The sequence below is a fragment of the Kryptolebias marmoratus genome, linkage group LG15 (genome assembly GCF_001649575.2).
Source record: "Kryptolebias marmoratus isolate JLee-2015 linkage group LG15, ASM164957v2, whole genome shotgun sequence".
NCBI lineage: Eukaryota > Metazoa > Chordata > Actinopteri > Cyprinodontiformes > Rivulidae > Kryptolebias > Kryptolebias marmoratus.
This window is the reverse complement of record NC_051444.1, coordinates 19,976,876-20,002,511: the sequence shown is the minus strand read 5'-3', so window position 1 is coordinate 20,002,511 and position 25,636 is coordinate 19,976,876. Positions and strand designations below refer to the sequence as shown.

At 37.1% G+C, this 25,636-nt stretch overlaps 4 protein-coding genes across 5 annotated transcripts in view; all 4 read left to right on the top strand.

Annotated features, from left to right (window-relative positions):
• LOC108241593 (adhesion G-protein coupled receptor G2-like) overlaps positions 1–8,041 on the top strand; it is a 25,577-nt gene extending 17,536 nt beyond the window's left edge. The window contains exons 2-11 of the mRNA XM_037980047.1: positions 913–1,026; positions 1,825–1,950; positions 2,329–2,365; positions 2,517–2,611; positions 3,127–3,242; positions 4,077–4,339; positions 4,414–4,510; positions 4,678–4,807; positions 5,852–6,020; positions 6,572–8,041. Of these exons, the coding sequence (XP_037835975.1) occupies positions 1,006–1,026; positions 1,825–1,950; positions 2,329–2,365; positions 2,517–2,611; positions 3,127–3,242; positions 4,077–4,339; positions 4,414–4,510; positions 4,678–4,807; positions 5,852–6,020; positions 6,572–6,606 (1,089 nt within the window). The 5' untranslated portion in view covers positions 913–1,005 and the 3' untranslated portion in view covers positions 6,607–8,041. The remainder of the gene's footprint in view (positions 1–912; positions 1,027–1,824; positions 1,951–2,328; positions 2,366–2,516; positions 2,612–3,126; positions 3,243–4,076; positions 4,340–4,413; positions 4,511–4,677; positions 4,808–5,851; positions 6,021–6,571) is intronic.
• A 1,319-nt stretch (positions 8,042–9,360) lies between these two features.
• LOC119617736 lies at positions 9,361–12,469 on the top strand. The gene is made up of 6 exons (XM_037980023.1): positions 9,361–9,888; positions 10,930–11,098; positions 11,415–11,571; positions 11,755–11,877; positions 11,998–12,114; positions 12,277–12,469. The coding sequence occupies exons 1-6, from the start codon at positions 9,645–9,647 to the stop codon at positions 12,379–12,381; spliced, it is 915 nt and encodes a 304-aa protein (XP_037835951.1). The 5' UTR covers positions 9,361–9,644; the 3' UTR covers positions 12,382–12,469.
• A 509-nt stretch (positions 12,470–12,978) lies between these two features.
• Positions 12,979–17,011, top strand: LOC108241597 (adhesion G-protein coupled receptor G2-like). Its single transcript, XM_037979913.1, has 7 exons — positions 12,979–12,997; positions 13,089–13,216; positions 13,518–13,633; positions 14,321–14,589; positions 15,562–15,667; positions 16,368–16,696; positions 16,837–17,011. Exons 1-7 carry the CDS (start codon positions 12,979–12,981, stop codon positions 16,947–16,949), a joined length of 1,080 nt encoding a protein of 359 aa, XP_037835841.1. The 3' UTR covers positions 16,950–17,011.
• A 2,063-nt stretch (positions 17,012–19,074) lies between these two features.
• Positions 19,075–25,302, top strand: LOC108241592 (adhesion G-protein coupled receptor G1-like). Of its 2 annotated transcripts, none has more exons than XM_025007963.2 (9): positions 19,075–19,364; positions 19,531–19,591; positions 22,262–22,352; positions 22,658–22,786; positions 23,042–23,203; positions 23,324–23,378; positions 23,458–23,549; positions 24,021–24,138; positions 24,811–25,302. In XM_025007963.2, the coding sequence occupies exons 1-9, from the start codon at positions 19,199–19,201 to the stop codon at positions 24,852–24,854; spliced, it is 918 nt and encodes a 305-aa protein (XP_024863731.2). In that variant the 5' UTR covers positions 19,075–19,198; the 3' UTR covers positions 24,855–25,302. The 2 variants fall into 2 exon arrangements, with proteins under 2 accessions (XP_024863731.2, XP_024863732.2); XM_025007964.2 differs by having other exon boundaries at positions 19,082–19,364; positions 23,039–23,203; positions 24,811–25,298.
• The last annotated feature ends 334 nt before the right edge of the window (positions 25,303–25,636 follow it).

Sequence of the window (25,636 nt, the reverse complement as noted above, 5' to 3'; positions counted from 1 at the left end):
GTAACATATCTAATAAGCTGAATCTTTTTTTCTACCCAATCAGGTTTCTTCATCCTGATTGGCTGGAAGTTCTCATCTGTTTGTATACATAAGAGCCAAAATGGAAAAGTTGTGTGTGGAAAAACTAAGTTCCCCTCATGATTCAGCAGCTTGTGGAAACACCTTCAGCAACACTAACTTAAAGTTTTCCTTTTCCGTATGACTTTATCAGTCTCTCATATGTTTGTGGCCCAATCTTTACAACAGTGCTCCAGTTCATCGAGGCTTGTGGTCATTGGTTTCTGCACAGTTCTCTTTAAGTCCCACCACAGCATTTTAATAAAGTTGAGCTCTGGACAATAACTGGACTATTGCAACAAGTGGATTCTTTACATTTTCAGCCATTCTTTGTAGATTTGCTGTTGTTTGTGGGATCGTAGTTAGGTCCAAGCTTCAGCTGGCTTTGGATTTGACTCCAGAATATTTTAGCTTACAGAGGAACTCATGGTCAACTCTATAACAGGAAGGTTCCCACATCCTGTGACTGCAAAACAAGCCCAAATCATCATTCCTCCACCACCATACATGACAGTTGGTATGAGGTGCTTGTGATGATATGTGGTGTTTGTGTTTTATTAGACATTTTGCTGTGCATTATAGGTAAACATTTCTAATTTGGTCATATATGTCCAAAGGATAATAATCTATAAATCTTGCCCTTCATTCAGATCCAGCTTTGCAAACTTAAGCCAGCGAGGGTGGACTTAGTTTTTCAGTTACTGCTTTTCATATTTTGTCTCTTTCTCCTGCTAAGAAGCTGACTGGAAGAAGTACTGAAACAGAAAAGCTGTCCCTTTTGTCAAAGTCACATTTTATTCCTGGTTTACATGATTTTTTTAATGCATTTTTTTTCTATTTCTGACACTGGTGTAGGTGAAGTTTAATACAGACGTGCCTGACAGAAAAGTTAAAGTTCATCTGCCGACAGAGTTGAACGTTGAACAGGATGACAAAATTGTGTTCTCCATGATTCACCTTCCAAATGAGGTTAGACACTTTACACAGGAGTCAGAACCCAAATGTTCCTCACAGAACTAATGAGCACAAGTTCTACATTCTTCTCAGGTCAGCTGTAACCTGGTTTAACTCTGTTGTTCAGTTTATTGTAGTTTTGGGAGCTCAAAGTTTCTCTGTAAAATTCATCCTATAATATTAAATAGGAATATTAAAACACTATAATCCACTATAACAATATTGGTCTTATAGTTATTAGAACCTCACATTTTATTTATTTAATGAAAGCTGCCTCATTTGAAAACATCAAGCTATATTTGGAGATATCGTCATTAAAAGTATTGGTGATAACCAAATGAAAATGTCATGTTGCATCATAAATAGTTGCCATTTAATATATAGTTAAGTTGGGTAATTAGTAGTTGGGTAAGTCTTATGTAAGACAAATGTTATATGACGTGTGACAAACTGGTCAAGAGAATTTGAGTCTTAATAATCAACATTGTAGTCTGCAGTCACATGAAAAATTTCAATCAGTTCACATTTAGAAAATTTCTTTGAACCAAAAAAGATAAGGCAACAACTTTTTATACAACAGTAATACCACATAAACATTATAAGCCATAATACCAGTAAAACTTTATTCTGTGTCATACTACCTTATCAAATAATACCATAGTTACATTATCTATACTCTAAATAACGTTTTTAACTGAGTAGATACAAAGATGGATATTTGGTTATTTCATTTATTTATTTCTATTTTTATCTCGTAATGGTACTGTAGAATAGTGAGCAAATTAAACTAACTGACTGTATTTTGTTTTACAGTCTGCTTTGATCCATTCAGATAAACTGTATGAAGGCAGATTAATTGGCCTGAGTGTGAGCGGCAAGAATATTTCAGGACTTCAGGATCGAGTGAACATCACCATAAATATGACTGCAAGCATAAAGGTAACAAAAAAAAAAACTTCAAAACAGAATGTAGAAGATAAGAGATAGAAAGAAGGTTACTGTTGGAGGAAGTTAGGAAAAAAAAGAAACATTTAAGTCATTATTCATATTACAGGGAGATTCAGAAAGTAAAAGTATTCAAATTTGCATTTTTTTAGGAAAACAAAGTTGATTAACAAAATATGATTATACATGTATAAAATAAACATTTTAAGCCACACTCAATATCAGTAGGTGGTAGTAATGCTGTCAAACGTTTCTTGCCAACTTCCAATAAAAACCAAGAAGAAGAACATTTGATATTTTTGTCTTCTAAAAATAAGTAAGAACCATATCTGATAATAAGTCCACCTAAACCAGGAATATTTTGTGCCACAGAAAACCCAGGAACCCCAGTGTGTGTACTTAGCCAGTGGTGAGTGTCAAACAGCACATCTGTCTTGAGAAGTGACCTCAAACAGAATTATAAATGTTGTTATAAAGATGACACATTGGGTTCATTGTGGTCTTGTGATAAGTTGATGTAGTCCATACAGCATCATGTGTGGATCTGTCTGACTTACCAGAATTTAAGAGCGATGGCTGTCTGACCCTGTGGGACCCTGATCAGAATGAAATCACCTGTTCCTGTGACCATCTCGCATACTTTGGTGTACTCCTGGTAGGAATGACTTTATTACAAGTGAACTAAAAACCAGAAACATAACAAAGTCAGTGACTGTGACATAAATACAGCAATCATGTAACTGCCTGTTTCTGTCTAATAGCAAGAAAAGCTCATGAACCAGTGAATGATATTTAATGAAACTTTCAGAAAATACTCATTGGATGTACATTTACAACTGAATAATGTCTAGGATCATTTCAATTCAAGATGGCTGCCACAGCTAATCAACATTAGCAAACACAAAAAAATGCTATAACACATCATTAAGAGGTCAACATAAACCCTTAGGAGTTTCAAAAGGTAGAAAGGTAATTTGTTGTTGAGAAGTAAAATATTATAAGCAATAAGTCTAAAATAAAAATAGTTGCAAAGTATGCAAAATAATTATAAAAGCACTTAATGTCAAGAACCGTTTCAATCTTAGAATCCAAAACTTGACTGCATTAAAATATGAAAAAAGTTCTAAGTACCATCCTGTAACAAAATGTGAAAGGTTATTTTCTCTACAGGTGTCTGCATCCCTCTCACCTGTAGACCAGGAGATCCTGTCGTACATTACTATTATTGGCTGCAGTATTTCTCTGTTTGCTCTGGTCATCACTGTTCTGATCTTCATCACTAAAAGGTAAAATACTTGTCTGAGGTGGATCACATTTCTTTCAGCACCCATTTTATTTATTCATTTCTCTTTTATTGGTAATAATGTTGTGTCTTTATCTAGTGTCACCCATTCCTTCTACCACTTTCTGTTCATTCAACTATTTTCTTTACCCACTTCCCCATTCTGGGTCAAAGGGAGCTGGTGCCTATCTCCAGCAATCACTGTGCAAGACACCCTGGGAGACATCCTGGACAGGTCGCAAGTCCATCACAGGGACACATAGGGTTGGCTGTAGGGCAGCTGTGGCTCAGGGGTCATTGGAAGTTCGATTCCTGGCAGCAGTCACATGTCGTAGTGTCCCTGGGCGGGACACTGAACCCCTCAGAGCCTCAGATGTGTGCCCCATCAGTGTATGAATGTAGTTTAAAGCACTGATTATGCTCTATAGACTTATTAATTCAAATTAGATAGGTAGAGATGTAGTAGAATGCTGTATGAATGTGTGTATGTGCCAGGGCACAGATTGTGCCTGGTTGGCGAGAAAGGTGCTGTATAAGTACAAAGAGAGACAAATAAGACAAACAATTACTTACACTTAGAGACGTTTTAGAATTACCAGTTAACCTAACATGCAAGTTTTTGAATTGTGGGAGGAAACCGGAGTTCCCGGAGCACATGGAGAACATACAAACTCCACCCAGAAAGATCCCAGGCCAGGAGGCAATCATGCAAGCTTATCACTGGGAGGCGACAGCTCTTATCATCTTCCAGTTTCTGTGATATATTTTTTTGTAGAACAAAACAAACATAAAATCTGCTCAGAAGTTGTCACTAACGTTTTCCATTTTCTATCTGCAGAGAATTCAGAGGAGATGATTCTAAGAAGATCCACATCAGCCTCTCAGTGGCTCTGATCCTCCTCAACCTTCACTTCCTCCCCAGTAAGGCAGTGGCAGCGATGTCCTCCACTGAGTTTTGTTTTTACATGGCTCTTGGTCTTCATTACTCCCTGTTGGCCACCTTCAGCTGGATGGCCTTGGAGGGTTTTCATATCTACCTTCGGTTGGTCAAAGTCTTCAACATCTACATATACCTGCTGAAACTCAGCGTGGTGGGATGGGGTGAGTGGCATCATCTGAGCATGGACAATAAATGACTGCATCATTAAATTAATGAACCAGTTCTTGTGTTTCAGGTGTTCCTGCAGTCATTGTGTCAGTGGTGGTGATCATAGACACAGATTATTATGGTCATGTCCCTCTGGATGTATCTAAACCAAATGGCTCTGCAATGTAAGGAAAAAGCTGGAACAAATGTTTGAACCAGTACATTCTAGACTAATGTAATAATTAACTTTTAGATATTAAGTCATTTGCATATACATTTGAGCCTGACTATATTTGGGTGTTTTAAGTTGTGTTGGATGTTAAATTACTTTGTGTGCTATCTTTCTGTGTAGGTCTTATATCACCAATGACACAGTGGAGAGGGTGACCACAGTGGGAGTGTTTAGCTTGGTGTTCCTCTTTAATGTGATCATGTTTGGACTGACAATCAGATGGTTTATGGCTGCTCGCTCCAGCCAAGAGGTAATTTTTACAATATATTATATGGATTTAAGTGATTTTCCAAACTAAATGTATAAGTTTTATATCTGTATATTTGTACATGTGTTGAGCTGTAACCCAATCACCAATGGTGGTGCAGAGGGCCTATTAAAGTTGAGGTATTTAATCTTCACTAAATGTTGCTGTAAATCATTGATATGATGTTCAAACTGCACCAAAATTGGCATGAATAATATTAGTCTGGCCTTGAACATATTTACCTATACAAAATTTCCTGGCATGAAATAATGAATCAACAGTTTAGACTAGAATAGTTCAAAAATTGAGCCCCAATATTTACATTTATATTTAAAGTCTTACACACAAAAAAGGAACTTTGAGTGCTGAGTTTTACACAGTTTTTATTTTGTATCTTTAAACAAATATTCACAAAAGCATTTTTTTTATTCTCAATATCACTGTGTACAATTGGATTTTTCTATTAACAAAAAATAATAATTATGACCCTATATTGCGCCCATACAAAAGCTCATTAACAGAGCGACAGGTCTTAAAAGTGACAAATATGATAATAAATCAAGACTACTACATGAGGTTTGATGAGGTTCCCTATTTAAGAACATAATGTTTCAAAAAACTGTTCTCACCAGTCCTTTGCCTCTAAACAGGAAGAAATGATAACTCACACAAACAAATTTTAAACAAGCAATCAAACTTCCCCAAAAACATATAAACATCTAAATTTTAATGTCTCAAATCTTTTGCCATTTAACAGCAAGATGGTACTTTCCTCAAAAAATCATTCAATATGTCATGTTTGATATGTGTCTTAATTTTTATGTCCTAATAAAGATGGGTTAACAGCACCACCTGCTGCCCACCTGTCCATAGACATGTTGTGAGTGAGTCCAGGTGTGAATGCTTGGTCTCACCAACATTCATGGGACTTTCCAATAGAAGGAAATGCACATTATTTCACCTGCCAGCCCCTACAAATACTTTGTCAACACCTGCTAACTGTTATTGTTAGATGACTCTAACATGTTTGTGCTTTTCACTTCACAGTTGTTGACTCAGGGTGGACAGTGGGATTTTAATACAGCCAAGAGAGACATCCGTACCGTGCTGTCAATGATTGTTCTGCCTGGCATCACCTGGGGTCTGGTCTTCTTCTCATTTGGACCCCTGACCACTCCTGGCCTCTACGCCTTCAGCATTCTGAACTCACTGCAAGGTCTGTACAGCCGGTTACAATTAAACCACGTTTTTATGCCCTACAAATGAAACTGACATGAAGCAAGTGTGTGAAGCAAGTATGTAACATACGGGCAGGTGTTTAGCAAAAGTAGTTGTCTTTGCAGATGTGAAGTTAAATAATTTGGTTTTTACATGCATGATCATTAAGTGTTTAACTTCCACCATTTCTCAAGCATTGCAAGAGTTTAAATAACTAAAAGTTTCACCTTAATTAAAGATTGTTTAGAGCAGAAACCGAATAGGTACAATTACATTAAATTTAAAGTATGGAACAAAATTAGCTTCAAAAGGCTGTTTTTGTTTGTTTGTTTAAACTGGTAACTGACTAAATTTATGTTCTACTTGATGGCATTTGTAACACCATAAATAACAGGTGCAGAATATATTAGAAAATGCACTTTTACATGCAGCAGATGGTGCTCTTACTGCAGGGTCACTGTTAGGTTGTATTTGAATGATTTGCATGATCACCTCCTGAACATGAACTGAACCTTTACTTCACTTTTTCCCCTTTGTTTACATTTACAGGTTTCTTCATCTTTTTCATTTTCTTTTGTTTTTGATAAAGACCTTACAAACCTGAGCTCCAAACTTCATGTGGCCTTCAGATTACCTCAAAAACATGTTGTCTCCACTGGTCTTGAGTCCAGTGGTGGTGTGTTTTACACCACTGTAAAGCAGAGAAGTGTGATTCATCCCTCCAGAGAAAACCTCTGAAGGGATGAATCACACTTCACTGTCTGACAATCTGATGGACGAGTCTGGGTTTGGCGGTTGCCAGGAGAACGGTACTTGTCTGACTGCGTTGTGCTAAGTGTAGTTTTGTGGTGGTGGGGGGTTATGGTGTTTTTTTGGGTTTTTTTTCAGGATTTGGGCTCAGCCACTTAGTTCCAGTGAAAGGAACTTTTAATGCTTTAGCATACAAAGACATTTTGGACAATTTCATGCTCCCAACTTTGTGGGAACAGTTTGGTCATGGTCCCTTCCTGTTCCGTCATGGGTCCATAAAGACATGGATGAGTGAGTTTGGTGTGGAAGAACTTGATTGGTCTGCACAGAGTCCTGACCGGTCCTCAACCCAACAGAAGATCTTTTGGATGAATTAGAGCAGAGACTGTGAGCCAGGCCTTCTTGTCCAACATCAGTGTCTGACCTCAAAAATGGTCTTCTGGAAGAATATTCAAAACCTCCCATATACACACTCCTAAACCTTGTGGAAAGCCTTTCCAGAGGAGTTGAAGCTGTTATAGCTACAAAGGGTGGGCCAACGTCATAATAAACTTAATGGATTAAGAATGTGATGTCACTCAAGTTCATATGTGTGTGAAGGGAGATGAGTGAATACTTTTGGCAGTATAGCTTATGTTTGATTTCATAGTTTGCAATAAGTACCTTTAACATTTAGCTTTGCCTTAAATCTATCCTGTATTTGAAACAATGTATTGTATTCTCTTTTTTGTGGGTATTTTTTTGTTTTTTTCTGATATTTTTAAGTTGCCAATTTATCCATGTTCTGTATGTATATGTATGCATAAATAAAAAAAGCTTCCTTTACTCCCTTCTCAAACCATCTGTCTTTTCTATCCAAAATATGAACATTACTGTTCTCAAAACATTGTCCTAACCTGAAGATGAGCCATGCATCTGCAGAGAGGTTTAGTTTAGTTTCTGTATGTAGACATCTGAATGCTCCTCACTCCACTGAGCCACACACACCACCCTGCTGAGTTTGTGTTTGAGTGTTTTGTCCTTAGGATGGACTAGCCTCTGTCTGAGAGTGCTGCTAATTTTGAAATGCACCAGGATGTTGTGTTTGGAGAAAATCCTTCTGAGTTTCTCAGATTCTCCAGAAACAAATAGGACAACAATATTTCTGCGTTTGTTCGTCTAATTCCTCCCTCTTCAGTTCTGTGGAGTGTTTTCCATATTCACTCACTGATTTCACAAAAAGTTAGAAGTTAGAACTTTCCTGTTACACTTTTGTTTCTTAGTTTTCTCTTCTGGTCTAATTGGGCTGAGAAACACCCTTAAGAAAACAATAATGTTTGTATTTTGAACAGAGACGATACGTGTGTGTGTGTGGGTGGGGGGTGGGGGGGGGGTAAAGGAAGTCATACATTAAACAAGAAAGACCAACTTTAAAGAGACAAGGAGACTTCAGGTTTAACTTTCCAAAACCTAAAATATGGTGTCTTGAATCTAATCCCGTGTCAGCTTCACACACCAAAGCATCGCTCATGTGCACCAGGCTAACAAAGATCCTAATGACCCTCGGGAGGGAAGGGAGAGAGAGTGGTTTGCATGTGAGTTCAGCTCATAAAGACAGAGAAACTCACTGCAGTTTTGAAGCTTGGAGCTCCACACATTTCAGTTTGATCTGAAACATTTTTTTAGCAAACAAGAAAAGTAGTGCAGTCCCTTTATGAAGAGAGATATTCACATTTTGTTGAAGTAAATGTAGAGCGCAGTAGAAATACAATGAATGAATTTCTAATGTATACCATGTTTATTATTTTAACCACAGTTTAGATCTTTAAACCAACCAACTTCAAAATGTTTTAGCTAAAAGCTCCTAAATGACAGGAATTCTTTTTAGAGAAATGCAAACATTGATCTTTTTAAACTCACTTATATCCCTCTGTGTTTGCATCTGAAACACAAATGTCACACTGATGCTTGCAAGAAAACCTTTTGGTGCTATCTGCTGTAAAACTTTTAAATCCAAGTTGGAGAACATTTTTAGTCTGAGAGAGAATGTTTCAGTTAACCTCAGCGTGACAATTTTAGGTAAATGTCAAAACACTGAGCTGTTGAACATTTCACACATGCACACACAATTTAAACACATTCGGGGACCTGTATTGCCTCCATAAAAATTATTTGCATGAAACAAATACCTCCCTACAGAACGAAACAAAGGCTCAACTTTGTTTTAGGTTAAAGTCCAAATCCAGAGCCCACTCAGCCGTCGCTCCTGGCTAAAGGGTAGTGTCATCCTGTTCTCTTCAGAGGAAAGCAGGTTTCTGTCTTCTGAAAGCTGATGTAAGTATGTGTTTTCTTTAAGTGTACTTTGGGCTTTATTGTGGTGAGGTTTAGCTTGTTAAGCACATCATTTAAAAGTAAAAACATCGAGAGAACACTGATCTTTGAATATATGTTGTACCTTGAAAAACACAAGTTCCCAAAAAGTATTAATGCATGATGCCATACAGTATTTGTTGCTGTGCTGTCTCCTTTAAGGGGGCTGGTGCAACATTTCCTTAAATATGCAAACTTTCAGGTAATATCAAATAAATATCTGCTTGTTCCAGTTTTTCATCTATAGCATACATGCGGAGGTAAAATCATGATTCCGGTACTGGTCTTACTGCTGCTGCATGAATCGCTGGCTGAGAAAGGTATGAGTCAGAGCTTTGTTATTGTCTGTTTAACAGAAGTAGGAAAAAAATGTAAGCCTCAAATTCTTCTATACAAGGAGACAATGATTTTAACTAACAGGTTTAACTCAAAATTTCCCACAGAGGGGCAATTATTATAAAAGGAATGAAAAGGTTGTTTGTAATATTGACGTAACAGTGAATAAATAATGTTTTAATCAGTTATGTGTGTCTTCTTGGCTTCAGTGTGCATCGAGATTTCAGACTATACTCTTAACATTGTTACAACCACTGGAAACATTACTGAGGAAAGGAACAGTCTTGTCACATGTCAAACCAATGGTGCTGACTGTGTCTTCCAATGCCTTATCAACAATAAGTACCCGTTCAATGGATCATCTGATTGCTTAGAGGCTTCTAAGACTCCACTCAACGGTTCCACTGGCTTTTTGTATGACATTTACAATTGTAAGTAAGATGTTTCTCAAGGAAGATCTTTCTCCTGCCAGATCATGTTAAAGACGTGATAAGTACTGGTGATAGATATGTATAGCCTGCTCAACAACTGGTGTGTTTAAAGGGGGTGGGAGGGATGAGGTGGTGTCCTCTGATTGAGGGCACATTTGGATCAAAAGTGCTGAAATGCAGCTTACTTTTTCTTTTTTTCCTTATCCTTTTTTTTTTCTTTTTGCATGTTTCTTTCACAGCCTAGACCAGAACTCCATTCCTCGGGGGCCGCTGTCCTGCATGTTTTAGATGTGTTCTTGCTTTAAAACACCTGGTTTAAATGGATGACTTGTTGCCATGCTCCTGGAGACCTTGATCATTTGGTAAGGAGCTAATCAAACCATTTGAATCAGGTGTGTCGTGCAGAAAAACCTGAACCTCCCAGGACAGCGGCCCTCGAGGCCTGGAGTTTGACACCCCTGGCCTAGACAGAAGATGTTAAATGTCATAGTGGTCAGCCGGTAGGTAGTTAGGGAGACAAAAGTCAATAAATATCCATCTTCAGTTTGTTCACCAGTCACACTCTTACTGTGGTGGCCACATCATCACTAATCCTGATATTCAAATATATATATATATATATATATATATATATATTTAACGTAGCAGAAGAACAAAACAAAATTATATATATATATATATATATATATATATATATATATATATATATATATATATTCCAATGTCATGATCTGACATTAAGACCCATGGATATGTAGCAGAGTCAACTTTATGCTCCCTGTGTAATTTGTTTGTGAAATGAAATGTGAAGAGATGCCTTTTTGTTCACAGGAATCAGACAAACTGCACCCTAAAAGCCTGCTTTTGTGTAACCTGAACACTCATCAGATTGTTGGTTGTTTCTGAAAAGGACTGTTCCGTGTAATTTTGCTCATTATGTCTTATAGGTTTATTGTGTCTTAACAACCAATTCATTGCTGGCCCTCATTTCTGTTTTCATTATGGTCACTTGTTCAATCTAACTCTACTCTCACTTTTCAGATACAAAATGCTACAAGTACTTGTGCATCCAGTCATCTGTCGTGCAAATAATTAAATTTATAAATAGTACTGACCATGGCCGGAAGGACATGCTAGCGCTGCATAGCATAAGGAATTCCTGTCAGGCTCTCTTTGCCACCAACCATGAATTCAAGAAGGCATATATAGCGTAAGTTTTGGTCCTGAAGTCACTAGAGTAATCTGTACTTACTTTGTGTGCTTTATTTTAATCCTATCCTATTCCTTTTTTTTTTCAGCACTAAATATTTTTTACAACTGTTAAGTACTTTGCTATAAATTTTTGCCCCAACAATGTAGTATTCCAATAATTTAGGTCTTTGTAATTTCCTTAACTTTTTTATTTGATATATAAACTTTTTTTAGCAAAATATTTTAAAACCTTTGGGGGAACTTGCACTAAATTTGCTCAGCGACAGGAAAAATAAAAATTTTCATTTTCCATGACATCCATCTTTTTCCTCTAGAGTGGAGAAAGAAATAATCCATGACATCATGGCAGCATCCAAGCCTGAGGAAGGAAAGCGCACAACACACAACCAGTTTTTGTCAGTGAATGTTTACAATTTAAAAAGGAACAATCTCAGCCTAATAAACGACACAATGCAGCTAGAGGGTCCACAGGTAAACAAGTTGTTTTCAGACATTTAAGGGCAATAATTAATGTTTGGATTGAATCTCCAAATGTTCAAATGTCTTTCTTGCATATAAAAAGTCAACACTTTTAGGGGCTAAGGTCATTTTTGATCAAGGTAAAATTTAATATTGATGTCTTTCATGTGTTTCTCGATTTATAACTATTAATAGTTGCCGCTGAACAACGAGTCATTACTCCCTGAGATTTGGCTGCCAGTGAATGCAGCGAACCACATCATGGAAAAGTCAGGGATTATTGGTGTGGTCAGCTACATGCAGTACAGCCAGTTCCAAGTACATCCTTTATTCTATATAGCAATTATTGTGACATTTCACTTTCATATGTATATTAGTATGCACAGTCATAAGCAGCCTGTATTTACCTTCATTGCAATATGACTGTCCCTATATTAGCTACACCGGGAGAATATTTCATCAATGGTTCTCCGGTTAGAGGTGTTGGGGCAACGCCTGCAGAATCTAAAGCCACCAATCAAGATGATTTTCAGAGTTAATCAGACAAATGTACACGTAAGTCTGACTTTGCATTACTTCCTATGTATTATAGTGTCATCTGAGTCTTAGAAAAGATTACATGTTATCTTTGTTCAACTCGGCCTTCAAACACTCATTCGGATGAGCAGCGTGCCACTGCTGAATGTAATGCAGCTCTGTTTTATTGTGTTTTCACAGAATGACTCACATTTACTCTGTCAGTATTTTGATGAATACGGTAGGTGTATGTCAGGTTTTACCCGAAGCTTGATAAAGATGCATTCTACTTACATAGTTATGTAGCCACAAAACTGATCATCTGCATTAAATCAACGAAGGCCCCCGTTCACACAGGATGATGACCGTATTAAAATGTTGCTGGCAATTCTGATGCTGCTCTCTCAGACCACATCAGGATGCAACTATGGCTGTCACGTCTGGTTGTTTTCGTGACTTTATCATGGTTAAGGTTGTAGCCTCTAGGCATGTGCACACAGACCTCATATCATGAACACTCTGCTGCCATGCCAGTCCACTCAGGACCCTGATATGCTGCCACTACAATGTAGAACCACCACAACCTTACTACAGGAGGTTTGTGCATGCTCAAAACCATTGTGGACCTATCTGCAACCTGCAAAGACCATCCGATTTCAGGCTGCTTTGGGTTTCCTTTAAGTTGTAATGGAGTCATCATCCACTAACAAGGAGCCTTACAACTGAATGGCCTCCAAATGTAACCTTTTTTTGCATACATAGAATGTAGACAACATTTTAATTGTGATGAAATGCATGAACACCTTAAAGCAAAACAGGTTTTGGTCAAATAAGAGATGCACGCTTGCTGTGGTTTGTGAGTGTTGCACAACATTTAATAACTGACCATTTGTGTTTGAAACAATGTACAGCAAGCGCATGTGTTCACTTGAGTTTTTATGAATTATTTTATGACTGTATTCTATTTAAGATTTTGCTATTCAAACCAGCCTGAATGTACTTTATGTGATAAGTTAATAAACTGAATGTTGTTGTTATAGGTTCAGACTGGGGATGGAAGTCTGATGGATGTAAAACCCAAATTGATGAAAACGTTGTTGTATGCACCTGTGACCACACCACACCATTTGCTGTCCTGCTGGTAATGAGACACACCTGCTTTGACTAACTTCCTCTTTATGACACAGTTTTCTTAAATCAACAGCTGATAAGTAAATTATGCAAAGTCATGGGCATAAATAATGGCATAATAAAAAAGAATGAATGATCTGCATTCAAATCCACTGTTAATATTAAGAAAAACTATAAATAAATATTGTTTAAACATATGTCTTATTTCTAAATGTCACTGAAATCAAACCAGTTGCTACTGAAGAAACTTTTTTTGTGTCACTGTGGCCCTAATCCTCTTCCACCTCTTTTTTTTCTTCTGTTTTTCACAGATAAAAGAGTCAATTGCAAAAAAACACTGGGAAATACTGTCATACATCAGTTACATAGGCTGTGGCCTGTCCGCTTTCTTCAGTGCTTTGTCATTTCTGACATATCTATTCAGTCGGTGAGCATCCACAGATCAAAAGTTGTATCAGCTGCAACTGTGCAGCAAAATAACATGACATTTCACACTGAGCCAATGGTATTTACCAAAAACAAAGAAAAATTAAGAACATCCTTACTGTTTCCATTGGAATTGGGCAAGTACCAACCAACTGTCTCCAATGAAATTGATATATGAAATGTGATTCCAGCTTTAGACACAAGCAGCAGGATTAATAAAACACTATCATGAAATTAAGACTTTGTTGCATAACTATTAAACTATGTAGTTTTTTCCTTTCTTTTCTTTTTTGTATGATTACAACTAATGTAAATGTGTACATTCATCAACATGTCTTGTGTGAGTTTTAAAGCTCTCTTTGGAGGCCCTGCTGACCTGGGAGTCCTGAGGAGATGCTCAGCTTATGTTGAGAGTTCCCGATCATATTCTCTGTAGAAAGTGCCACCTGATCACTGATTCTGCTCCTGATGATATCCCAGACTGAAAAATACTGTATATATTATCAGACTTAAACATACAATGCTGATATTGTAGCCAATTTAAAATTTAAAAGCACAAGACTAATGTAAAATAATTGTAGCATGATTGTGTTAAAGTATTCTAGTTGAGATTTAATAAGTAGTGTCTCATATTTCCATGTGGTCTGATCATAGTTCTTTAATGAATCTTCTTGTTTTTCTCTTTCAGAAATTACAAAATGGACAACTCTATTTCTATCCACGTGTCTCTGAGCGGGGCCTTATTTCTGCTCAATTCAACCTTCCTGCTCACTGAGTGGGGGGCCAGAGTGAACCTGGACTGGGTGTGTGAATTGGTTGCAGCACTCATGCATTACTCTCTGCTCTGCTGCTTCACCTGGATGGCTATAGAGGCGCTTCACCTCTACCTCCTGTTGATAAAGGTGTTCAACACCTATTACAAACACTACCTGCTCAAACTGTCTCTTGCCGGATGGGGTGAGTGGTGCAGAACCGAAGTGGTTCATCAGGGTTTTGTGGGATTTTTATGTAGAGCAGAAAAGCAAGTTCATTTAGTACAAAGAGTTTTTGAAACAGCTGGACTTACATTTAGAAAGAGAGATGTTAAAACTTCATGTCTCAGTAAAAGGTGGCTCCTTCAGCACATTGTACCAGTTTAAGTCATTGATTGGTTGATTGATTCATCAATTTGTTGATTGATGAGGCTTTATTAAGCAACACAACATTAAGTAAAATAATAAAGTAAATACCATTTTCAAAAAGACGTAGGAAGAAGCATCATCTTATTAAACTCCATTTATTCTCTACTATTAAGTAACTAATAATGGTCACTTTACTTCTTTATCCTATTCTAGGCCCTATCCTAATGTAAATGGTTAGCTCCATCATGCCTTAATGATGTGGGAATGCTTTTTATCATTTTTATGTTGTGTATATTCTCAGTTTTCCTGGACACCAAGCAAAGATTTTATTGTTAGGGTTCGCTAAGACAGAAACCTGGGATATGTTGAACCTTTCTCATAGTCTAGGTCTCATTATGATCACTTTTGGCTAGCTACCGAAAATCAATGATGTGATGGAAAAATACAAAACTAAAAGTTTCACAATAAAAGTATGCAAAACAATGATGTCAGTGCACCTTTATGAACTGTACTCTGTTCTGTAGACTGTTACAGAACCAGAGGCTAATGACACCATGAATGAGACTTCTGTATTTTCTGTACATGTGATTATTGAACCCGAATGATCCAACTAATGTTTTGGATGAATATATTTATTATTATTATCTAAATTAAATGAGCATTTATTAAAATTTAAGACTTGAAATATGCTTTGAATGTATAAATAAAGTCCATCTGTAGCAGGTACCTTCCTTTACTACAACCCCACACAATAACATATGACATCCCAAAATGTTTGAAATTATGTGTGGATTTGTGTGATTTCTAGGGATTCCTGGTATAATTGTGGCAACCTCTTTGGGAGTGAAGGACTTCAAACAGTTTTACGGAGTTACACAGCTGACCATGTCGGATACTAACCAAACCAATGCAATGTAAGTAAATGATAACCACTTTTTATGAGGCTTAAGTAGCATTCATGTCAACTTTAATCATAGCAAGATCTATCAAACAGGGATTGTGCAATTTACTTCCTTTTTTATGATGATTTAATGCTTTTCATGCAGTTTTAGAACCAAAATTGTATTTTTTTTTCCTAAACCATCTCTCTCTGTAAACTACTTTAGTGAAAATTTGCTTTTAAATTAGTATTTTGAATAAATTTAGCCCTGGTGGGCATTAGCTCTAATATTGCTCATCAGTAGATTAAACTAAAGATCAGAGTGCGTCAGGTTTTTAGCAGCACATAAAAAAATTTCACAAAGGCTATGCTTTGTTTGGAGTTTAATCAAAAGGAGGTTGTCTAAGACATTTTATTGCAGATAAATTGATAGGAAAGATCAGACTCCCTTGTGATCTCTATTCAAAGTTTATTATGTTTTAACATCCTAAACATTTGTTTTCTGGAAAATTACTTGGTGAGGAAGTTTGTTTAAATCCCAAACAGGAATGTATAACTTCCCCTACCTTTGAAACTTTCACATGTAAATCTAAATGCAAAATTTCATGATAGTGTCTGCTGCTGGTGAAACATTTGTTATATTAATTTCCTTCCTTTTGCCCATTGTACTCTTAACTGATATGCCTACACCTCTTTGCAATGTTAAAAACTTCATCCAACATCCTGTTTTACAGCTGCTGGATCATAGATGACTCCTTCTTCTACTCACTGAATCTTGCGTATTTCACCCTTATTTTCATCCTCAACTCTGGCATATTGTTGGCGGTGGGCTCTAGCATCTGTAAGATGAAACAGGTGTCAAAGAGTAACTCAAAGCTCAGAGCTAACACTAGAGGAAAGTTCAAGGAGGAGCGACAGAGGTTCAGCACGTCCTGCAAGAGTGGCCTAACTCTGCTGGGTCTTACCTGCCTGATGGGGACCACCTGGGGCCTGGCATTCCTGGGATCTGGATATGTCAACTACCCCATTCTTTACCTTTTCTGCATCCTCAACTCTTTACAAGGTGACTGTTGTGTTTTTGGATCTTTTGATTAAATCTCTGTTTATTTCCGGGGTTTTATCAAATCTTTTATGCCTTTGACATCAGCTCACCATGTGTGTGTGTGTGTGTGTGTGTGTGTGTGTGTGTGTGTTTTAACCAAGGTTTCTTCATCTTCTTGTGGATCTACCTCTCAGCAAACAAGCAGAGGAAGAGGCAAATGGAGGAGAAACTGTCTTCAACTTATGTGGCAACTTCAGGCACCAAAGTTGATTAGATCTCCTTTTCTATCACACCTCTGAATAGATCTCAATAACCCCTTTGCTAGTGTAACACTCTCATTATATTAGATCAGATTTTCTTAACTTCTATTATACTTTAAGTTTTATCATTTTTGAGTTATTATCAAAATTCCTTTGACTAAGTAACACTTTTGAAACATCTCTTTAATAGATTAAGGATATGTACTATTTCAATTAAAAAATGTGATTCATACAAAATGGTTATATTATCTTGTAATTATACTATACATGTTATACATTTAAATTGTTTTATTGAAATGATTTTAAGCACAAATGATAATAAGACAAAAAAAATGGATGTAATGGAAAAGCTGATGATATGTTTAACAATTAACAATTGACCAATGGTGATGGTGATGGTGATGAATCATTCCAGTATTTTATGTATGTGGTTTTATACAAATAATTAATGGTCATTTATAATGTCTTGCCATTTTATATCTATGCAAGATTTGCGACACGTGAATGCATACTAATTTATGCACACTGTTGGTTGTATTTAGTGTGTTATTTCTACCAGCTCCAACCACAGTGACTAATGTTGGAGTGCCTGTTTGACTTTTCAGAGTTGATGTTCCTGTGGGTTCCTCTATGTTCTGGTTCAGCGAATGGCAAAAAAGATAATCTTAATCTTTATTTTTCCTTGAATACTGATTTTTTTCCCCCATAAGAATTATCCAACACTGAGTGTTACATTTGGGCAGATTTGTTTTTTTTTCTCTTTGTAAATAAAAATATTAGGTTTTACTCCAGTGCACAATAGTTCTGTCTAATGAGTGTATGTCCTATAAAAGAGTATTGTGCCATCCCTACAGTGTTGTAGGGATTGAAATTTTCATTTCAACAGAAAACAGAAAACTCCCTGATTGATTTGTTTAGCTTCTCTGTAGACAGTCTGCATGGTCTTTAAAAAAAACATCATGACTTAAAAATCAGCATCTTGTTCATACTTCTGTTGTAAAAGCATGGATGATTTTTATGTAGCTTTCATAACTTCTTCATCTGTCTTCAGTTTCTTGTAAATACAGGATCTGTTTAATGGGTGTGTGCAGCACATTTGCAGATGGCATCTGGTTAACAGGTTTCCCTGTTAAAGTTCCCATTCCTGCACTTTTCCACTGTTGGGCAAACACGTAAGCAGTAGAGAAAGTGTACTGATGATCAGTATAAATATGAACTTTTTAATTGTTTGCTATTTTACAGACTTCTGTCAGGCCTGCAAGTTTGTCGGCTTGTGCTGAGTAATGAAGATGGAAGCTTTTAATACTTCTGAGTGTGTCACAACAACATCAGCATATCATGATGCCTTTGTCCCATTTTCATTTTTCATACCCAAATCATCAATAAACATGGCTAGTCCTGCGTCTAAAAAAGATATATCAGTTACTTGTGCTTGAGGCAGCAGTACTTTTTTTTTCAATATCCTGCAGACAGTTATGCTGATCACTATCTTCAGCAGTTGGTAAATAAGTTGAGCGGTTTAGCTCAGCGGATGGTTTTATTTTTAGCTGTGACTATGAAAGTAACACAGCCGTGCATGACAATGTGAAACAGACATTGTATTTTGGAGTAAAATCAATGACACTTCATTAGGTACCTTTAAGGTTATGCCATGAGTAAGAACAATTGGACCAGGAGCTTAGATTGCCAAAGTAGCTGCTACAACTAATTGTACACAGGTCAGTAGATCTCTGGCCACACAGTCAAGTCGATGAAAAATGGACTACCAGCCATGTTTCTGAGTCAAAACGGAAGTCATGTAACATTTGTTACATTCTACAGTTTGTTTAAATCGTGTTTTTTAATCAGGCAGACCTAAAACTCATGTACTGCACACAGGCGTCTTCAGCCTCTGACATCCAGGAAACGTCATCATGAGCTGCCATTGGTATTTTAACAAAACAAAATGTTAGTTTAGTGTAAAAATAAATAAATAAATGAACGGCTGAGCAACTACTAAAATATACATCTACCCAAACAAATATAAGTACCACACCAAATTTTGCCACCTAGTGGGCCTGCTTCAATGTATAAAGTGTTTTAAAAACTAAACTCTCGGTCAACAAGCTGGTACATTTTTTGGTAGAATAAAATTCTGTGGAAAGTTTTTAAGCAACAGCTTCAAAAAATTAGGTCATTACCCAAATTTATAAACCATGTACCCATGCTTTATAAATGACTAATTTTCTGCTCTGATCATCAATGTCTGCCATGCCAGAAGGTTATGAAAGTAGATGTGAAACTCCTAGCCCACTTCAGCAGTCAAGCCTCAGCCTTGCAGAGCAACGCTGCACATGCGGTTGTAGCAGCTGGAACAGAAACAATCAGAGGCACGATGTGGATTACTCTTATTCTCCTCACAGTCTGCTTTTTTACATCCCAGGCTACGAGTGAGTAAACTTTATATGTTGTGTTTTTTAGTGATGTTCCAAAAGTTACAGAGAGGTCTCTTTCTGTCTGTGTTACTCTGGACTCAGATATGTTACTGAGTTCATTCGGTGTTCAACAATCAGCAGAGCTCCTTCTGACCAGTTCACTTCCTGCGTCTCACTTTAGGAATCAGCTGTCAAATGGTCATCGAGGACTGTCTGAAAACAGATCCGGCTTTTTGGACCAGGTAACGTATCAAATAGATTCTAATATGATGCTGTATTCCTGCTTGTTGTATTTTTTTTTATCTTTATAAAAGCCCTTCTGGAAACAAGTGTTGCAAATTTGCGTGTTTCCCATCATCTGAACCTAAGAAATAAACTTGAATAAAAAAATATAGCTTTCACATACATCCGTATATCGTTAGCCTAATAGCATAATTGCCTAAGTCATGTTTGAATGTTTTCAGAAAACAAGAAAAAACAACTTTTTCAGCGAGCAGACCGTAATTTTTTATTGATATTGTAACAGAAGGTTCAACCAGTGTGTGAATAAGTTTCCAAAAAAAGTAAGGCACAACATTGTTTGCATAACAAATAAAAGTGACTTAGGCAGAAAATGCCTTGACTTAGGCGATTCCTCTCTTACATACAAACACAATAACATAACCAAGTTGTTTTACTTTTCTAACTTTAAGCAAATTGTTTTGAATGTGTAACCTTAACGAGGTTGTTGCACTTGTCTAACCTTAACCCAAGTCCTGCTCAGGTGCTGTGTTACCTTGTTTTCACACTGTCATAGTACTGGTGGGCCACTCTTGGTAGTACTGGTTTCACTGCCTGCAAGTCATTGAATTTCTAGAGAGTAATTGGCAAGTTGGCAGGAAAGAGTGGGACCCAGTAGAATGGTTCTTTGGGGATGCTGATTCGCTGAGGCAGGTCCTCCCAGTCAGACTCGAAATCCAACTTGTACCGGATTCGACCATCTGCCAGGTACTGGACAGCCCGAAGGTCATGGGCTGTGGGGTCTCCAACTTTTCTTCCTGGTCAAATGTTGGTGACATAGGCCCCAGATGTGGAACAGCTGGGTGACCGTGTACGGGGATGGATGCAGACATGCAGTCTCGAAGATGACAATGACAAGGGAGTGTAAATATCTTTGATGATGCGCTGTTCAGTGTAACTTTCTCCCTTGAGATGCTTCTCTTTAATCACCGGTCGCTTCCGCATGTGACTTTGGACACTTGTGAGATTTAACAGCAGAAGCTACAAGTGCAGCTTCTGTTTCTTCTTCCCTCTCACCTCCTCCCTCCTCACTATCATTATCTGGGCGGTCATCAGGTCTATAGTCCTCTTCCAAGACAGAGTCTTCATGTTCACTTTCTGACCATAAATCAGGATCAGAATCAGCTGTGGAGGCTTTACTGTCTGTTTCTTCTTCAATCTGTTGCCTTGCGTCTATGTTATTTCCTTCTATCTCAGGTCCACTGTCATCTAAATCCTTCTCTAAGTCCTTCTCCAAATTGATATCAAGTCTATTTCCTGACCCTGAAACAGAAGAAAATAAAGTGCTGCTGAATGTTAACAGTAAACCATGGGAAATGAATAGGTTCATTTCAAAACCTCAAAATCTTACCAAGAATACTTATTATTTCCAGTCTTATTTCGAGTCAAAATGTCTTTTTTCCAGTCAAAACCGGCCTTTAAAGGTGTGGTGGATAAATACAACAGAATAAAATGATACGACGAGCATGAAAACGGGGGTATTTTTTAAAACATAATAAACGTAAATCTAATGTGTACTCACAGCTTTGTTAGTTGTGTCCTGGTGTTGAGTTATCAACATGAATAACAGTCTCTCCTCTTCCTAATGTTCTCTGGTCAATATGGCGATGTTTAAACATGCCCTTTAAAATAAGATACACCACCGGTACCAGACCGTAGCCCGGGGGTTGGGGACCTCTGTGATAGAGTTGGAGTACTTGAGAACTCAGAGGGTAACTGCCTGAAATATTATACCTAATAAGGACATTGCTGAGGATGTATTCTGGATTTGGTACATGTTTTAAAAAAATTGTATATGCACTGTACTGGACTATGATAACTTTAAAAATGCTAAAAAAAAAAAAAGTTTAACCACACAGTTCCTACCCCCTTTGATTGACTGAAAGTACATTTACTGTCTAGCTTACCAGATGACTCAAAGAGAAGAGATAATGCTTCATTTGTGGTCAGCAGAGCCCTCATTCTCATGCAGTCTGCCATCTTTGTATGTAGCAGCAAAATGCCTAAGTCAAAAAGATGACTAAGGCAGACAGTGATTTTAGACTCTAAAACGCATTCTGATAGGCTGAGGACATAGGCAATAAGGCAAGGTGATGCAGCAGTGTTAGGAGAGTAAAGTTAGGCAGACATCACAATTTGGCCAAAAAATGACTTAGGCAATTGTGCTATTAGGCTAACGATATAGATTTTACTGCTGCCACAGCTTTTATAGCTTTTGTTCTTGTTGTTGGCCCCATTTCTCTGTTTTCACCCTTTTCTTCCTATAGTCTATTTTTGGTGGTTTTAAAATTTCTGTAGTTTTCTGATTACAGAGCTTCCAGGATGCAGAATTCATTTGTCTTTTCAGTGTTTAGAAATGGCTTCATGAGCCAAAGAAGTGTACGCACTGTTCAAATCATTATTGTGTCTGAAGTCAAAGGCAAAGCAGTGATCATGTTTGTGCCTGTGTCTGTAAATGTGTGTTGATTTGGAAGCACCGTTAGCAAAATACCTCATAAACAACTAGAAAGATCTCATTTAACTCTCACAAAGCAACTACTGGCTGTACCTCTACAACTGATAATCTTTGTCTCTTGTTTAATTTGCTAAAATGTTGAACTGAAACAAGTCAAACATCATGTGTTCATTCATAGGTGCTATGAGGACCAAATTGTAAATTGCAGATTGCCTCGTGGGCCTCCTCGCCCTGACTTCAAACATGGAAGAGTGAATTCATCACAGAAGGTAAGGCTGAACTATGAGATCAGTCAGCTTTAAAATGTAAAAAACTTTTATCTGAAATACAAAATGGACTTGTTATTTTAAATATGAACATATAAATGGTCTGAATAAAATGTTGTTTACATGATGACCAATATTCACTCATAAACAGAAACCATATAAAGTTATATTTACTGACAGAAATCCAGATTTTTGAACAGCTTTATAAACAAGCTGTGTTCTGTTCTTGGCTAAATGTTACAGTTTTCTTTTTTTGTATGAGATTCAGAGTTGTGTTGTGTTTTTTTTTCCTGTGCCTGTGAATTTAGGCTGAACTGGACATAATGAATAAATACACGGTTCGAGTCCCGTCCTCGGCTCTTCAGAAAAGTAGAGCAAATACAGCTGAGCAGGAAGTCCTGCTGGTGGCCACACTGATCAACAGCACACTTTTTAAGGTCTGTATCTCTAAACATGCAACAAACCCAACAATTCAGACTTTCACTTTAAATCAACTGGTTTTGGTCAGAGCAAGTATGACAGAACCGTATGAAGTATGGCAATATGGCAGCACTACCTTGTGTCCTTCTTAGCACTGATGTCTATACTGTGTCCTGTGCTGCGTCCTGTGGAAAGCAAATAAAGCTTGATTTTGATAATACTGCTACTATTATTGCAAAAATCTTTAATGACTCTGTGTTCCTTTACAGCAGCAGACACCTCGTCCAAGTAAAGGAAGAGCTGTATTTCCCCAGCAGCTGGACCGCCCACAGGGAGAGGTTTTAGAGGAGAACGTTCTGTTTGTGAAGGCAGGGCTCAGACCAGTCAAAAACCTCTCCGAACCCATCGAGTTAAGATTCAGGCATAATACAACGGTAAAACAATAACAACCAAAAGAAAATAAAGGAGAACCATTAAACTATGAAGTATGATGTTTTAATTTGTAAAATGTTCTAACTTGCTTTCCTTATTTTGATCCCTTTCATTTGTTTCAGGCAATAAATGGAATCTGTGTGTTTTGGGAGGAGCCAGTGGCTCCAAACGAAACAGGTAGATTAAATATGCAAACAACTTTATTACGTTTAATTAAGAATGTAGTCTGAGACTGACACAATGTGTGTGATTTTAGGTTCCTGGAGCAGAGATGGCTGTGAAACCAGTAAAGAGAGAAAGGAAATTATCTGCCACTGCAGTCATCTCAGCTTCTTTGCTGTGCTTGTGGTAATTATTATTTTTTATCACTTATTTCCAAAAATGTGCGTGACCTCTTAAAAAAAACCTTACCCATTTAAGACCATCCAATCAGAAGTCCTAACTATGCAATGCAGGTACTGTAGTAGGACCAACATTTCACATTTAAATCGTCTAAATATTATTTGACAATACTTTTGTACATTTTTTCCACAATTATTAAAGAGTCAGGATGAATTTAATGAATGATTTAGAAACTGAGTTGGAATATAACTTATTTCACAATTCTTCCTTTCCTGGTTTCCTCTACCTTAAAATGCAGTTTAGTAACAACATTTCAACATGTTTTTGTTGTTTGAAGGCGCCCTGTTGGGTAAATGTCAGAACGTCTGACAAAAAAAAACATACATTGTAATAAGTTAAAGTTTCTTGTGGAGGCTTCCATCAAAGCCTTGACTATAAATTGCATTTCAGCTGACCTGGATCGTTGTTTTGCTCTAGAATCCAAACATAGAGGTGGATGAAGGCAACGAGGAGAACCTTAGTTACATCACCTACATTATATCAAGTCTCCTTGTCCTACTCACATTCATCACTGTATTCATCTGTGTTGGCCTGTGTAAGTTTGTTTTGTTTTTTATTATTCTTATTGTAGTGAAGGTCATAAACTACATGCAGAACTAAAAAGAGATAACTGCTTTTTTATCTGGTCAAAGAAATGAAGCAATTTGTTGATGTGAAATGTGTGTTTCCTTTAGTCTTCATGGTTTAAACTTGACAAACATTGTTGCATCAGTAAAATGAAACTGTAGGTGCTGTTAGACCACATGACACCCCATCACATTCCTTATATTTATTTAAGGTAGTTTGCCTTTTTTTTGGTTTCACACTACTGGTTATCTGGCCATTAATAACTCCTGTGTAACTATGTGTATCAGGTCTTTAGCTATGTTGTGTTGTGTTTCTAACTCTTATAACAACTACTATCTCAAAATTTTCATAGTGATTTATACAAATACTGTTTTCTAAATCTTTAAATCATCATCCATCTATTTCACATTACAGTTTCTAACATGAAGAATATGGTTATTTTCAAACACAAACGGCAGAAATAGATGGTTCTTACATTAGTGTGGTACAGCTTTCTGAAAGAATATCATAATATTTTTGTCTAACTGTGTGTAGAAACACAGAATAAGTGGATTTGTGTGTCTGGAGGTTTTTTTCCAACCTTCACAGAATGCATATTTGTTCCACTCTCACATGAGAACTCTTCTTTTTCCTCATACAGACTTCAGGTACTGTCGTCGATTCCAGCCAGTCCCAGTCTCCTAATCCTGTCTCCATGGTAATGAGGAGCCTGGACCCTAAAACAAAATCCTTCATCTGATGAGTAGCCCTGACTGCATGACGTTTCTCAGTGTTCCTCGCTTTCAGCAAAACTGAATAACCAATGAAAGCTAAATAATTATTCTTTGTTCATTCTTCTGTCTTTGATATGTGTACATGATATCATTTCATATATTACATATATGTAATTGTTCTTATCCGTCATGTAGCATCTGAAGTTGAAATTTAATCTTTAATGATCTCTGAAATGTGTTTGATGGATAACCTCTCATATTCAAGGAGATCAACCAGTGAGCTTTTTTTTGCTTTTCTACTTGTTGAGTTTTTGTGACTTTATAAAAAAACTGTTTGGAGTTTATGTTAAGTGTTAAAATTTCTTTTAGTTCTTTAAATGTCAGGGACTTGAAATAAATTGTTAAAAGGGAAGCTGCGTTTTTATTTTAAAAAGGGCAAACATAACATTGTTTGATTTTGCAAGAGACTCATTCCTCGGATGTGGACACTTCTTTTTGGATGAATCAATAGGGTGATAAGATCCTGTTCAGTCATGGCTCTACCCAATTGGTAGGGGTAGTTTGATGTTTTAACAATTTTCCAGGAGAAATTATTACACACCGGACTGATACTGGGAGACACCTGCTGAGAGCTGTGGTGAGAACAGACAGTCTATCATATTGTCCAATATATATGGGTGTAATAATGATCAAAACAGAGTAATGTCAGCAGACTTAACAAATGTGATTTCAGAACTTAAAGGTTGATATCCT